This window comes from Falco rusticolus, chromosome 5 (assembly GCF_015220075.1).
Source record: "Falco rusticolus isolate bFalRus1 chromosome 5, bFalRus1.pri, whole genome shotgun sequence".
NCBI lineage: Eukaryota > Metazoa > Chordata > Aves > Falconiformes > Falconidae > Falco > Falco rusticolus.
In genome coordinates, this window is record NC_051191.1 from 71,943,654 (window position 1) to 71,958,433 (window position 14,780).

The 14,780-nt window shown below is 36.1% G+C and overlaps 1 protein-coding gene across 22 annotated transcripts in view; it reads left to right on the forward strand.

The window, feature by feature from the left end:
* The window catches only part of PLEKHA5 (pleckstrin homology domain containing A5), a 170,204-nt gene that overhangs the window by 143,974 nt on the left and 11,450 nt on the right, over positions 1-14,780 (forward strand). For 10 of the 22 annotated variants that reach the window (XM_037388771.1, XM_037388770.1, XM_037388791.1 and 7 more), the window contains 10 exons: positions 222-284; positions 1,471-1,551; positions 1,686-1,835; positions 3,275-3,376; positions 4,436-4,547; positions 4,803-4,849; positions 5,763-5,951; positions 6,507-6,624; positions 10,499-10,614; positions 11,957-12,166. In XM_037388771.1, coding sequence (XP_037244668.1) covers positions 222-284; positions 1,471-1,551; positions 1,686-1,835; positions 3,275-3,376; positions 4,436-4,547; positions 4,803-4,849; positions 5,763-5,951; positions 6,507-6,624; positions 10,499-10,614; positions 11,957-12,166 — 1,188 coding nt within the window. Of the gene's footprint in view, positions 1-221; positions 285-1,470; positions 1,552-1,685; positions 1,836-3,274; positions 3,377-4,435; positions 4,548-4,802; positions 4,850-5,631; positions 5,680-5,762; positions 5,952-6,506; positions 6,625-10,498; positions 10,615-11,956; positions 12,167-14,780 lie in introns of those variants that run through there. The other 12 variants (XM_037388786.1, XM_037388775.1, XM_037388788.1 and 9 more) reach the window with 3 other exon arrangements.

The following is a 14,780-nucleotide window of genomic DNA, read 5'->3' on the forward strand; positions in this document are numbered from 1 at the left end:
ACATTGCCTATTAAGTTAATGCAACTTTCTACTGACAGTCTGCTTGACCTCCCATTTACTTATCTTCATTAATATATATTGGCTAAAATATATTGTTCAGTGTGGTATGTCTGACTGTCAAGCAAAAGCTGATTTCTGTATTAAAACTCTTAAGCTGAACAGTAGTTTCATTTTCATAGTCCAATTAAGTTGTTTTATGGCAATATTATTCTTCCTTATAGTTAACACAAGAAGAATGTAGGGGTACACTATACAAATATAGAACTGAAGAGCTGGATATTGATGTAAGTCATTTGTATTTCTTCTTCCTTGGAAATGCTGGTGTTTGTCTCTTTATTTTGGTAATAATTTTCCCCTTGACTTTTGGGTTTGAAATGCATTTCATATAGGTGATTACCAACAGAAATTGCCTTGTGGAATTGAGGGGCATAAGACTGTTTTTGTAATAAGCTTCTAACTTGCAGGAAGCATTAAATTTAAATTTTGAGTATTATATGTGTTCAAAAGTTAATTGCTTCTAGAAAAGAATTAATTATTTTAGAAGGGAAAAACTCTGCACCTGTAGCTCAGTTATAAGCATGAGATGTAATTTCTCAGGAGACAGGACTGTGCTCCAAAACTGCAATTTGGCATGGGTAGTTACCACTGAGAGTATTGGGTTGCTAGTTAGTAAAGAAAAGGGACTTGGTGTAAAATTGGTGGTGAATAATACACACGTATCATCCTACTGTATATGCATACATATGCATGTCTAGTCATGCTTGCACAATGCAACTAAGAGTAGACATAAAGATGTAAGGGATATTATTTTAAGAGTTAAAAAGAAAGCAGTCTTCTAATGTTATCTTAGAGTTAAAAAATCAGAGCAGCACAAACTGAACCAAAAACTTTGTTCAAATAGAAAAGTCAACTGTTTCAAATTGGTTAGAGTGCCCTGAACGGTTATTTGCTCAAACTGGAGCTGGAATGGAACAGTGTTAGTCATAGCCAAGCGTCAGTCACAGCTAAAACAGAGCAGAGCATTGACAGTAACTAGTTTATGGTAGTAGTTAGTTAAGGTACTACTTAGTACTAGTAGCTAACTATTAAAAACTACCACCTGAGATAAACCATGGGAAGGCCTGTGAATGTATATAATATTCTTTATTATACTGAGAAATACAGAAATTGTAGCAGTTTTCAATACTACTTCTTAAGTTGTAAAGATTTATCTCTAGACTCATAAATTATAAGTTTTGAACCATGCTGTTTGAAGTTATAATATATAATAACACTTATTTCATAGTATCTTAAGAGGGTTTCTTAAGGTAAATTTAAAAATGCAAGACTGCCTTCATAGTTTTAGAATTCATATTTTGTGGTAATAATATTGTATATAGATTCGTGAAATGATTTGATCAAGTTATATTTTGATTACTGAAGATGTTAAAAATGAAATCCTAATTGCAAAAATTTTCTGTTATGTATTAGGCTAAGCTTAGCCATTTATGTGAACAAGATAAAGTTGTACAAGCACTGGAGGAGAAGCTTCAACAGCTGCACAAGGAGAAAGTAGGACAATTGTATTTATTACCTAAAGTGGATGTTATTTTACATGCTTATTATCAGAACATTGATAACTGAAATAACACTAAAATCAGCGCAATGATGCAGAACATTAAAAATAATTCTTTTTATTATAATAGTACACGCTTGAGCAAGCTTTGCTATCAGCAAGTCAGGAGATAGAAATGAATGCAGATAATCCCGCAGCCATACAAAGCGTAGTCTTACAGAGAGATGACTTGCAGAACGGACTGCTTAGCACTTGTCGAGAAGTATCGCGAGCTACTGCAGTAAGTAATATGTTCTTGCCAGTAAAACTCAATGAAGTGTTAAACGATTATCTTCATGTTCATATCTTTAATGGGGTTGACTTTGGTTATTTGTCATTATGTTCCAATAAAACTCAGTTGTCTTTTACTTGCTTGGTTTTTTTGTCAAAGGCAGCTGGAAAATGATCTTTTCACTGTATTCATTGAGTAGTGTTTCTTTCTTTTTTTTTTTTTTTTTTTTTTTCCTGGACAGGAATAAGTGCATACTGACTTTAATTGGTGTGGTAACTTTCATATTTAAAATATGAAAAATTGATTACAAAAGTAGTGAATAATGCAAATAAGCTATTTTATGTGATGGCAATGTATTAGCAAGCAAAAACTTTCAGGTATTCAATCAGATAGGTGACTTATTTTAAGCAAAAGCAGCCGCAGGATGAAAAGTATAACAGATTATATTGTCATGGTCTCTCTTAATACTGGGCCATTATATTTAAGTGATCTTTCCAGCTACACACTTTAAAAAAAAACTTCGCAATTCCTTTTCTTTCCTTTTTTTTTATGTACTGTCCTTTTCCACTTCGTGATGGTTTCTATACTGAAGCGAGAAGGCAAAGAATCATTTTTGCCTACTTATATATAGATATGTATCCAAAAAGGTATTTCTGTGCAAATTCCAGTGGTTATGAAGTAGGCCTTGAAATACTGGGTTTAGTTGGAATGTTAGATTATGTTGCAAAAGGAATTGATTGGGCAAAGAAAAGGGAATTTGGAGAAAGGAAATCTTCAAGATATACTTTTCCTCATTCACTTATTAATTTATGCTAAATTGAGTAAATTGCTTGATGAAGGCTTCAAAAGTGAGGTGGCAGAGCTGACCTCAAAGAAGTTTTTCTTTTTGCACCTTCTCCCTTCTGGTGCTTTACATACATAGGTACTGGTTTACTAGCAGGACTGGGGCATTCACCGGTAACCTTATAGGCTGGGTTGGGAGACTTATATTTGTCTTGCATATAATACATTATATATATAAATGCACATGCTGTGTACTCACATATATGTATTCTATGTGATAAAAGAGACAAATTTGCATCCATTTTTGTGGGTTTTCTTCTTCTATGGAAGGATGGCTTAAGACCCAGATGCCTGCCGACTATAAAGATGTATTCTGAAGATTTTACCCTTGCCTGTCTTTTCTGTTTGTGAAAAGACAAAGTGCTGTTTGTTTGAATTCCATTCCGTATCATTAGAAAATCAAAAAGCTGTTTAAACATTGCATTCTCAAAAATATATATTTATTTATTGCTGATATGTATTTATGCATTACTTCCTGAAGTTGCATGCCACTGAATAAAGAAAAATAAATACACCTTTCTTTCTTTCTTTTTTTTTTTTTTTTTTTTTTTTTTTTTTTTACTTGAGTGTGCATCTGTAATTCTTTACTTTTTTTATATACTTAGGAACTGGAAAGAGCTTGGAGAGAATATGATAAATTGGAGTATGATGTAACTGTAACAAGGAACCACATGCAGGAGCAACTTGATCGCCTTGGAGAAATTCAGGTGGCATAGGTCTTAAAGTACACTTGAGTCATTCATTTTCTGATTTTGTTTAAAAACTACACAAATGAAAAAAAGGGGGACATATGGTGCATTAACGTACAAGGTATAAAAAGAAATTAAAAAGGTGTAGGTTCTGAGGTCTGTTTTTTCCTGGTGTTTTTTGAAGCTGCAGCACTGGGCTTCCAGTGTCTGGAAGCATCCTCTTTCTGTTTCAGTGATGGGGTCCGAAAAGGCGTAGTTTTCTCAGCCCTTAATTGCTGTAACAGTCATAGTAAATCTTCACACAGATCCTTCCATTTACTGAATTTTAAAAAATATAATTAAATCATTGTATCAAAATAAATTACAATAAAAAAGATTCTAGGCATTGCTTTGGGTCTTGCATGTGAAGAGTTCTGATGTGTATCTTCTTACCTCTGCCAAGCTGTGGAGGAATTGGACAGATGCAGACAGACAGAGGTTATCTGGACCAGGCAGACAGGTGTGGTCCGTGCTGGGAGGTGTTAGAGGCTGTTTGCTCCAGGGATTAATTTTCTATGCAGCTATGAAAGGGAGATTACAAGAAAGCCCAAGAGCTGAGAAATTAGTGTTATGCACTCCAAAGCATGCATGACCACAAATGCAAATAGGCCTACGGTTTATGTGCCAGTATGCAAACACCATGTTCATTTCCACCTAAGTTAGGGTTGGAACTGACAATTCCTTTTCTTTCATTGTATGTAGACCTCCTGTGCAAAGTTGGCTTGGATTTTCTTTGGAGACAGTAGATACAGCTCTATTCTTAAGTGGAATCTGAACTAGCAAATTGCTGTCAAATTAACTAACACATTATGAAATTAATTTTGGGGATTTGTTTTATGAAAATCCTTTTTGTTTCTGACAATACTTGAATGTTCCACTTTCACAGTAAAGGACAGTGCCTGTCGTTACTGCATTCAATTTCCTTCATTGGGAAAGGATATGGCAGGGCAGTCTAAAGAAAGGAAAAGGTTTTCTGTTTTTTTCCACTTCCAGTGTATGCTAACGTATTGCCTATATATGCTGTTTATCTATTGGCAGACTGAGTCAGCAGGGATACAGCGTGCTCAGATTCAGAAGGAACTGTGGAGAATTCAAGATGTCATGGAGGGTTTAAGTAAACATAAACAACAAAGAAGCTCTTCAGAGGCAGGTAAACTGATGTGTTTTTATCTTACAGGAAGTGAGACTGGATGATACGCGTTTTTGAAGGATAAGCTCCATAGTTGCTTTTGTATGCTTGAAAAAATGGTACAATTGCTGAGAAAAGAAGTTAGTAATCGTCTATTTGAAGTTGATGCTTTGTGTATTTATTTGATACCAACAGGTTATTGTTCATATTTTAAAAGCTGTCTATTGAAATCAAGTTTTCTCTTTCTTTCTGTGCTTTTCCCTTCCCTTCAAACAGGTATCATGGGATCAAGGACGTTTTCAACTATTAAATATAAAAATGAGGTATGGTTTTAGTATATTTACCATTTTAACATCATTGGATTTCTAATATACCGATGATAAAAATGAACATTATCATAATTGTTTCAAGGATGTCTGAAGTATGTACTCAGTATGTTTCTGGGAAAATACTGCATTATGAATTAGTTTTGAAGACTTGATATCGCCACTAGTAATTCTAACACTTTCATTTGTTCTATGTCTTTATATTCTCACCAGTACGTTTCTCTTTACCGTTTCTCACCTTTTCCCCTCCCTAGGCTTTTACCCTAGAAATATAAACCCTGATTTATGGATTTGTTTTCTACCCACCACACTTTTCATGGGAAAAAATACATTGCTTTATATGTCTGTTCACATATTGAGCCTGGTTCTCAGATGGCCAGAGCACCCACAAGAACAGCTGAAATTGTGGGAGCTCCAAAATGTTTAATTCCTCTGAAAATCTGGCTGCAAGCTACAGTTTTAAAGGGACATTGTCATGGTTATCTATAGTGTATGCAATATATATTTGGCTTACAGAACTTTCTAGAAGTCTAATTTATCTGAAAATCTTTAAAAATATCTTGAAATTAATTTTTAAGAGGATGATTTAAAGTTCATACATATCCAGCAGAAAATGCAGGTGTTAGAATTAGAAAAAAATTTGATAAGCTGAATAATGAAACTGTTGAAATATTTCAGTCTAGGCGCTAGTAATTAAAAAGCGAACAAACAAAAAAACCCAAAACAAATAAACCCAAAGAAAATTAAACCTTTTTTTTTTCTTTTCTTTTCTTTTTTAGTGTGACGTTGTCCCTTTAATTTCAAAATCTATAGCTGGTGTAGCTATGGTAATATATTTTTTCTTTTAAAGTTATAAATAATTGTAACAGGTGTGCACATCTAAATAAGGTGACTATTCTACAATCTTTAGGAAGAGGAAGTAGTCCCACCTCGTCCTCCACTCCCTCGGTCCTATGACTTTACAGAGCATCCTCCCATAATCCCCCCTCTGCCCAGTGATAGCAGCTCCTTGCTCTGTTATAGCAGGGGCCCAGTACATCTGCCAGAAGAAAAGAAGATTCACCAAGTTCAAGGATATCAGAGAAATGGATCTTATTGTGTAAGTGGCTTAAACTGCCACATTGTTCTTGAAGCATCCTCCTTCCTTTGCACAGTCACAGTTTTTATTTTGTCATCTGGCTACTTTTGTGTTGGTTTTACTTTTGTTTACTTAGCTTTATGTAAAGCTCCATCATTTGCTCTCCACATTTTCCTGTCATATACTCTACACATATATATAATGTCTTAAGACTTAAATGCTTGTGTCAGAGTAGATTTCAGAAACTTAGATTCTTCTACTCACAAGTTCTTAAAGTCTAGGCTTAGAATCAGTTTTTGCTGAAGCCTTCTACAAATTTGTTTCCTGCAGATTATCTAAAAGAAAAAAGTCCCCTGCATTTTTATGGCAATTTTTTTCTGTAATTTCTGAAAAGTCTGCAAATGTTATTAGTCAAATTAACTACAGAAGAATACTGCTTCAATAGCACACTTGAACAATGAAACATTGTCTTAAAGTGAGAGCAGAGTCATCACAAAATAACTGTTTTGAGTCTTAAGACATAAATGCTTTTATGAAAATGCCTGTTTATTCACCTCTTAATTTGTCGTTCCTCAGGGTCCTGATTATAGGCTTTATAAGAGTGAACCAGAGTTAACTACAGTAGCAGAAGTGGATGAGTCTAATGGTGAAGAAAAAACAGAACAAATTTCAGAATCAGAGTCTGCTGCTAAAGGTTTGTCCCCAGGCGTGGTGTTTACAACTTCTCAGCCTTTCTCACAAGGAATGCAAAGCTTTAACTGTGTTATAGAAGCTATATCATCTTTTGTACTTTTTGTAGTCTGTCCGTTTCTTAATATGATGAAACAGCTTCCACAATAAAATAATGATTTAATTATATGACGAGAAAGATTTCAGTCAGTTACACTGCAGAAAAATCAAACATTACACTCGCCAACAACCCTGAAATCCTTATTGACACCATGTCTAATCACATCACTCACATTCCCCACACACCATTCCCTTGAACAATTACCCATTTTATGTTCTTGCCCTTGAACAATTACTCAGTTTTTGAATCAAGCTCCCGATGTTATGTTGCCGGAACGTCCAAAAAGGCAGCACCACAGAATTTTCAGGCTCTCATAAGGCAGGGAAACAATGTCTTTTTCTTTTTTTAATCTTGTAATTGTTGAATTGCCTTCTGTCCTCTGATATAATAGGAATAATGATCATGACCTCGGAGTGTACAGACAATAAAGGTCTTTGCAATTGCTAAATGCTTTAGATTCTTCTCTTCATCTAGCTTCCATAAAACCTACTAATTGCTTGGTAGAGTCTTTTACCAGGAAGTGCTTCTCCATTCTGTTTGTTAAAACACACAGAATTGTTTGTTAAAGGTGACTTCCGGAAAAGTAGCTTGAGCACCTCCCAAAACCACATTAAGAACTTTTACTAAAAGTGACTAAACTTACCCATTCATTTTTCACTGGAAAAGGTGATGTTTCCAGTGCCAGCAAGATCGCTGCCTTCTGTTCTGGTAGTTTGACTAAGCATGCACATAGTAGGTGGGTGTAACAGTACTAGAATTTGACCAAGAGCTAATATCATATAAGGGTGTTATTTTTGGCAAATGGTAGTGGAGGTTTTTAAAACTAAGGTTAGCATATAGTTTGGGTGTAAACAATGTGCTCGGTGTAAGCTTGCACTTGCCAGGCAATTAGCCAATTCAAATTCACCATGGTATTTGCTCACATGCAAGGTTCACTTAAGATACATGTTAAATTTCTTTTAACTTGTTGGTGAAAAATGCAAGGTTTAACCTGAGATTTGGTAATCATCAACCACCTAAATAGAGGAATTTGCCTTTCTGACAACATGCCTAGATTTTATTGACCTGTGGTGTTCCACATTATTTGTATTAATTTATGACAAGAGGGAAAGTAATTATCAAGATGCTGTAAGAAAGCCTCTGCTGACTATATAAAGCAAACCAATACTTTCTGAGCACCCCAATCTACTTTCTATCTCCTTCTGTAAAGGCAGAAATAATTTTATTATGTCGATTTGTAGAAAACCATTCCTCAGCAAAGGAAAGTTATAATACAAATTCCTCTAAAATAAATAATCTTCAGGGGTGAGGAAGAGAATAGCTGCAGTGGTAGCAAGCAGCGAGAGGCTTTTTATCTTCTTTAACAACAGAGCAAAGTGGGTTTATCATAGCTGCATTTTATCAACCTGTCTACACTTTTTGAGCATGCGAATTTTCTAACAGATATTTCTTGTTCTGGGCATTCACTTGTAGTAACAATCCCCATGCAGTAGGAAAAATATAAACATTCCTGGGTGTTTGGGGTTTTTTATAGTGTGTATGCCACTACAACTATATGCTGGTTCACAAACATTTTTATGCCATTCTATCTTAACAGTTTATAAGCTGAAAAGGAAACAAAGGCAGCTCATCTCTGCAATTTTTCTTTCTTGCTGTTTCAAGAAGTCATACTTAAATGATGTAGTTTCCTATTGAGGGTGTTTCTAAAAACAAGTAAATTCAGAGGAAATTTAAAACATTTTTTCTAATTCATTGTGCACATAGCTGTATCTAGACACTTCTCATGTCAGCCATTTCCCTCTTTTTTCAAATGTCAGCAATCAAAGAGAAATGTTTTAATGGGGATATGTAAAGTAACCCGTACAGCTGTCTGCAAACAGAGAAATATTTATGACCTGAGTGGTACATAAAGGTGACTCAAAAGGAAAATGGACTTTTGCTGTGTTTTATCCTTTTTATGTCTAAAGGACACCCAAACTGTTGCTTTATAGGTTTTGTTTTGAATGATGGATTTGGCATTCAAATACTTCTAGGCTGTTTTGTCAGACTGTCGAACAATTTGGAGAAAGAGTTGAGCCTTCACCAAGTCAATATAGCCTCTAAAATCTGTGCAACCTCAGGAAAAACAAATAGAAATAATTTGCGTATCAGAGAAGGCATATCTGTTTTTTTAGGCAAAATCAGCAAGGAAACAGTATTTTCAATAGTTTGATTTCCTGCATGTATCAAGAAGCAAAAACAAAGCATGTGTTATGTAATTATATCTGTGTATTTTGGCAAGTTTTAACTTACTCCAATTTTCTGCCAGCTTAATAACATTTTGGCAGGGTTTCTCTAAAAAACTAGTGGTGGATATGACTACAAGAGGCCAAATATGTAGTGGACATCAGGACACAGAATATGCTCAGCTCCCAACCAGACAGTGCCTGGCTGCTGCAGTTCCCTGTCCCTAAGTGCATCGAGCTGCGAGGCTGAGGATATAGTCCCAGCTGTGCACAAGCACATGCTCAGCTAACCACAACTGGTAACACAAACAGGTTTGAGTGGTGGTGTTACAGGCACCGTGTAAACAAGACCAGCACTTGCGTGAAAATGGGGCAACACAAACAGCATGATCCTGTTCTCACTCGCCAGCTCACCAGGCTCAAAGCTTGCTCGCTGGTCTCATACATACATAGACGTGAGCACGTGTGTGCACACACACAAATGAGTCCCGCCAGCAGCTGAGTAGACCTATAGAATCTTCATCTGTCAACTGTCAGTACCTCTAACCTCTCCAGCATCTGAATCCTAGACCTAAAGGTCTCTTGAACAGCTGGCTCCCATGCCTTGTGTTTGATTTGCCATCCAGTCTTCCCTGAAGTTTGTTAGCATCTCAGAGACAAAAGGTTTGCCCTGGTTAGCAGGGCCAGAGTTACGGTCCCTCTGGTAGCCAGCCCGCAGGCCTGCAGTCTTTCCTGCCTTTGGCTCCCAGACCTGTGATCTCTCGGTAGCTGTCTCCTACTCGCCAGCTAGCCTGGCCTGAGGATCAGTAGCATCTCTCACGCTCTCATACAGAAAAGGGAAGGCATACTCACATGCAAAATATTTTACAGAATAAAGTTTAATAAGAAGATAGGACAGAATGCAATACTGAGGCATGGGACTTGATCAGGCAAGCGTGCTGACGAACAGCTTGTTTATGCAAAGCTGGTGCCTTTTATTCCCCTTCCTCTCCGTTATTCCATGCCTGTTCTTTCCCATCCACCTTGCCCCCTCCCTATCACAGCCTTTGCTTCTTTCCAAATAAACATCCCACTCATAATTACTTTTTCTTCATTAGTCCTACTTTTGCTAAATCTTGTATTTTGACACTGCTGTCTAGGTAAGCTTGGCTGTAAGTGATAGCACTGATCTCTGCTGGCCTTGCAAACTCTAGTCCAGAAAAAGTCCCCAGTATGGCCGTCCAGTTAGCTGGGATGTTTGGCCATCTTTCATGTGATTCCCCCTTAAAGATCTGTGAAATGTTGCCATTCCACAAAGCGCTAATTTGTGTCTGTTTCCCACTGTTATTTTTATGTCCAACAGTTTCTCGTGCCATGTGCAACAGTTTCCCATGTTCTGTTCAGCTGTGTAGCTAAACCTCAGGCCAGGGGCTACCCATCTGCCTGCATACATTAGCAGACTTGATAGGCATTCAAATCTTTGCTGTCTTTTGAAAAATAGTTTCCAAGGCTAACAACATGTATTTGGGCAATGTTTTGCATAGCACTTAGTATATTGCTTTACTGTTCTGCAGGTTCACATTTTCCTGTGGGAGTTGTACCACCCAGGACCAAATCACCAACACCAGAGTCTTCAACAATCGCATCCTATGTCACTTTGAGGAAGAATAAGAAGATAGATCTAAGAACGGTACTTTAAGATAACCTTTGAACATTAATGAATAGTGATGTGTTAATTTCTAAGTTTAATTTCTGTAGTAAATTCAAAAGTGGTAGTTATCTTTGTAATTATTTTTTTTTACAAAAAAATCACTGTTATAAAAATATAATAATCAGATTAATGGAGACAGCTGTAGAAAGAATGACAAAATGTGAAGCTCATGTATGTTAAACTGCATAGAGGCATTCAAACTGGGCAAGAACTGAATGGAAATGATAGATCTGCTAAGGTACTGAAGCTCAGGCTTGAGTTAAAAGGATATGAAGCATCTTAGGTGAAAACTTGAAGGACTTGTATTTGGCTTCTGGGGCCCTGCATAAAAAATACTGGCTTTTATTTATTTCATTACTAAGATGATTTGGGAAATACCTAAAGCAGCCAGAAAACAAGCATACAGTAAGCAATATGTAGGTAATTAGCCTGCGATTTCAGATTAGAGAGTCTGTAGTCTCTGGGTTGAAGACAGATGTCTACATGTAGTTGACACAAAAAAGAGGAAAACTTTTGCCATAGTTACAGCATGAATAGAAAATGAAAACTTGTAGGAAGAATGGGAGAGGAGAGAGAAACTCACAGGATGTTGACTGGAGAAAGCACACGGCTTTTCAGAAGTGAAATCAGTTACTGTGAATGTACTAAATGCAGCTGATTAGCCCCAAGTAAATTTTTTCCTGTCATACAAAATACAGACCTAACTGAAAAACAGTGAATTTCAAGAACAGAGTAGGTAAAGTGATCGTTGTTATTTTGGGAATAATATAATGCTTAGAATTACATATTTTTAAGTGGTGATAAATTTATTCTGTCTCAGCCTGCACTTGCCATTAAGTGATGCCCAGCTGCAGTTCTTGAAATAAAAAGGCAGAAATCACTATTAGATCAACTAGTATAAATGTCCTGGATCATTAAATTTTGATTATGTTTCTATCTCAGTCAAGTAACTTGTGTTTGCCTGTTGTATAATGTCTGGTAAATTGTTTCAGCTTAATAGGATGGCTTTGAGAGAGCATCTGCCCATTTTCCTAATGTTTATCATTGATGGTGGTAATGCCACTGTTCAAAAAAGCAAAGTATCCCTTCCTTTTATTTTGAATTTTGGTGTTCATTTATTAATGATTGGGTTTTGTACTTTCTTCACAGACATAGGAAAACGTTACTTGTGCACTATTTTTCTGCTTTTTAGTAAAATCTTTAGGTGATCTTTCTAATAAGCTAAACAGTTTAGAACCTTGTTTTTTTTAAAACAAACACATATTTATGTGTGTGTGTATATATATGTGTGTGTGTGTGTGTATATATTCTTCCATTTAAGGAAAGACCAAGAAGTGCAGTGGAGCAGCTGTGTCTTGCAGAAAGCACACGGCCTCGAATGACTGTGGAGGAACAGATGGAAAGAATAAAGAGACACCAACAAGCTTGCCTGAGAGAGAAGAGAAAAGGACTCAATATTATTGGTGTTTCAGACCAGTCTCCTTCACAGAGTTTGTCGTTTGTCAGAGATAATCCATTCAAATTGGCACAGGTGGGTGCCACGTTACTCAAAAACTTTAATATGTCCAATTTAAAAAGTTACAATATTGTTCTTTTTTCAAAATCACATGATAGTATAGGTGTCGATTTGAGAGTGCTTGTATAGAGTAAAAGTCAGTTTTCTGCCAGCCACAAGAGGAGGGGAGATACCAATCTTCATGTTTATACCTAATGATAGTAGAAGTCACTTCTTTGTCTTTTTGTAAAATAAATAGTTCAAATCTACATATGTTTGATTATGCATTTTGATGTTTGTTAACAGGTTTTATTTTGTCAAATTTAGCAAACAACATGAAATGACAAGCTTTGTGACTAAAGGCAGTTTCGGGGAGAATCATGATTCAGTTGATGTGTAAATTATGAAGATTTTTCTGCCATATAATATATTCAAACATCTGTAACTTTTTTAGGTAGGGATGTATATTTATGATGATAGCTCTTAACTGGTGCTTTTTTGCTGTAGTTTTTGAGCCCATAAATACATAAAAATAGAACACTTTTCACTCATTCTTAAACAGTTAAGGCAAAGAAGTGAGTTTATTTAAGGGTAAAGAGTGGGGAGAGAGGAGGAAGATATAACTGCTTGTCATTAGCCAGGAAATACTATCCTGAACATACATCCAAAAAAAAACCCCACAAAACCAAAACCAAACCCAGATTCAGGGTAGTGGATGTTAGACAACCTACTATTTTCTAAATGCTAGGAATGTTTCATTTTTCAATAGCTTAATCAAGGTCGGGGGGGAAGGGGGGTTGTTGGTTGTTTTGGGGGGATTTTTTTATGCTTCTGGCATACTTTTTTTTCCTTAGACCACATTGGTTTGTTGGATTTTTTTGGTTGGTTGGTTTTGGTTTGGTTTGTTGTTTTGGGTTTTTTTTACAGTGGCATGGAAATGCCTTCTTCTATGTTTCATAGGCATTTTAAGATCTGATTTAACAGATTAAATGCATTGCACTGTTCAGTCACATATTTTCAGAGAAGTTTTAGGTTTGGTTGGGGATTTTTTGTTTTTTCTCTAAGCATGCTAAGCTGCCTTCAGAGCTATACAAAAGTTACTTTTCCTTCAACAACATTGGATCCCCAGAAGACACTGAATTAAAGTTTTGCCTTTGCATTAGAGCATCTGTATTTGGGCTCGCATGAAGGCTAAACATGAAGTAGGCCTCTACAAATATTTTTGTGATTAACACTGCCCCTTCTCAAGAAGGGGACATGCAAAGCAGAGCTTTACAGATGTTTCTTTGCGGTTTTTACAGCGGTGTTTGAGCTTTACCACTTTCCTATGGTATCATGTCATACCTCAAGGTGAGGAAACTGCAATCACGTATGTGTCATACCTGGTTAGCCAGGATGTTGGGAGCAGTGGGACAAGTGGCCAAATCCTCTGTGCCAGCACTATTTGCTATATAGAACGCAAAATAATTTTGTTCATGTCAGCATGTTCTTCAGCCTTCTGTGTGAAATCAGTGCTACGCGGATGAGAGAAGAAATGTATAGAATAAGTGAGAGTATGTCTGAATTTAATATTTAGCTAGTAATCCATGCTACAGAATCACTTTTTCTGTCACAACTTTAGTTCTTCCAGAATGCTGTTTGGCAAAAAGCCCCAAGATGAGGCTTACACTGTAGTAATAGCTCTTACTTTTATAAGCTTAGTTTCTATGCCTATTGATTTTTATACAGAAAAATAATGCAATAGCATTAACTGCTGAAAGTCTTTTCAATTGGGATTTGTTTTTTTTTGAGAATTGGAGAAAAAAAAAAAAAAAAAGATTTTATAAATGGCCTACTGTGTAATTTTTAAGTGGTTACCAAAGTACAAAAGGAAGTAGTTTCACAATTGTTACTGTTTGGGACAAGTGTATGATATGGGTGCATTCTTCAGTTAGGAAAGTAAAGATTCATTTGTGAACTGACTTACATGGAATTTGCTTTTAACAGAGTGCGTGTGTTAAATCGCAGGAATTCAGTCACAAGATTTACTACTTTCATGGCTCCTGTTCTTCTCAGCCCTAGTACTTAGTTTGGTGACGCTCATGTGAACCTCACTTCAGTTTGCTACACTGCCAACATCACATTTGCAGTTCACAATCTTAAGTCACCTCTGTCATCCTTCCTCAAAACTTTTATGTCAAATTATTCTCTGTACAATGGGTTTGGTTTTTTTAAGTATTTTTTTAAATTTTTTTTTTAAGTATTATTCTCTGTCATTGTAAGATGCTGTGTTGTTCTCTGTTATAACAGGATAAGCCTGGAAGACATTCAAGGTAACTGGAGAAAGTGCATGCAGGTGCACTGAATTTTGTACTGACGGCAGATTTTTAGCCATCTTTTTGTTTTAATCGGGAAAAGCTATTTAAAAAAAAAAAAAATCAGTGCTTATGAGCTCAAATAAGAATGGTACTAAGCCTGTGTGTGACTAAGCTAAGTAGGAATGAAATTTCAGATGAAAAGGTGCCTAATAGAAATGCTGGGGATTGGGGCAGGGTGCACAAAGTACAGTCTTTTTAGGTAGCCTGAACTGTTTTGAAAGGTACAAAAAATGAGAAAATTCTAAGTCTTTAACAATTTCCATTTTTCTTATTGCAGTGTGGTATACTTAAGG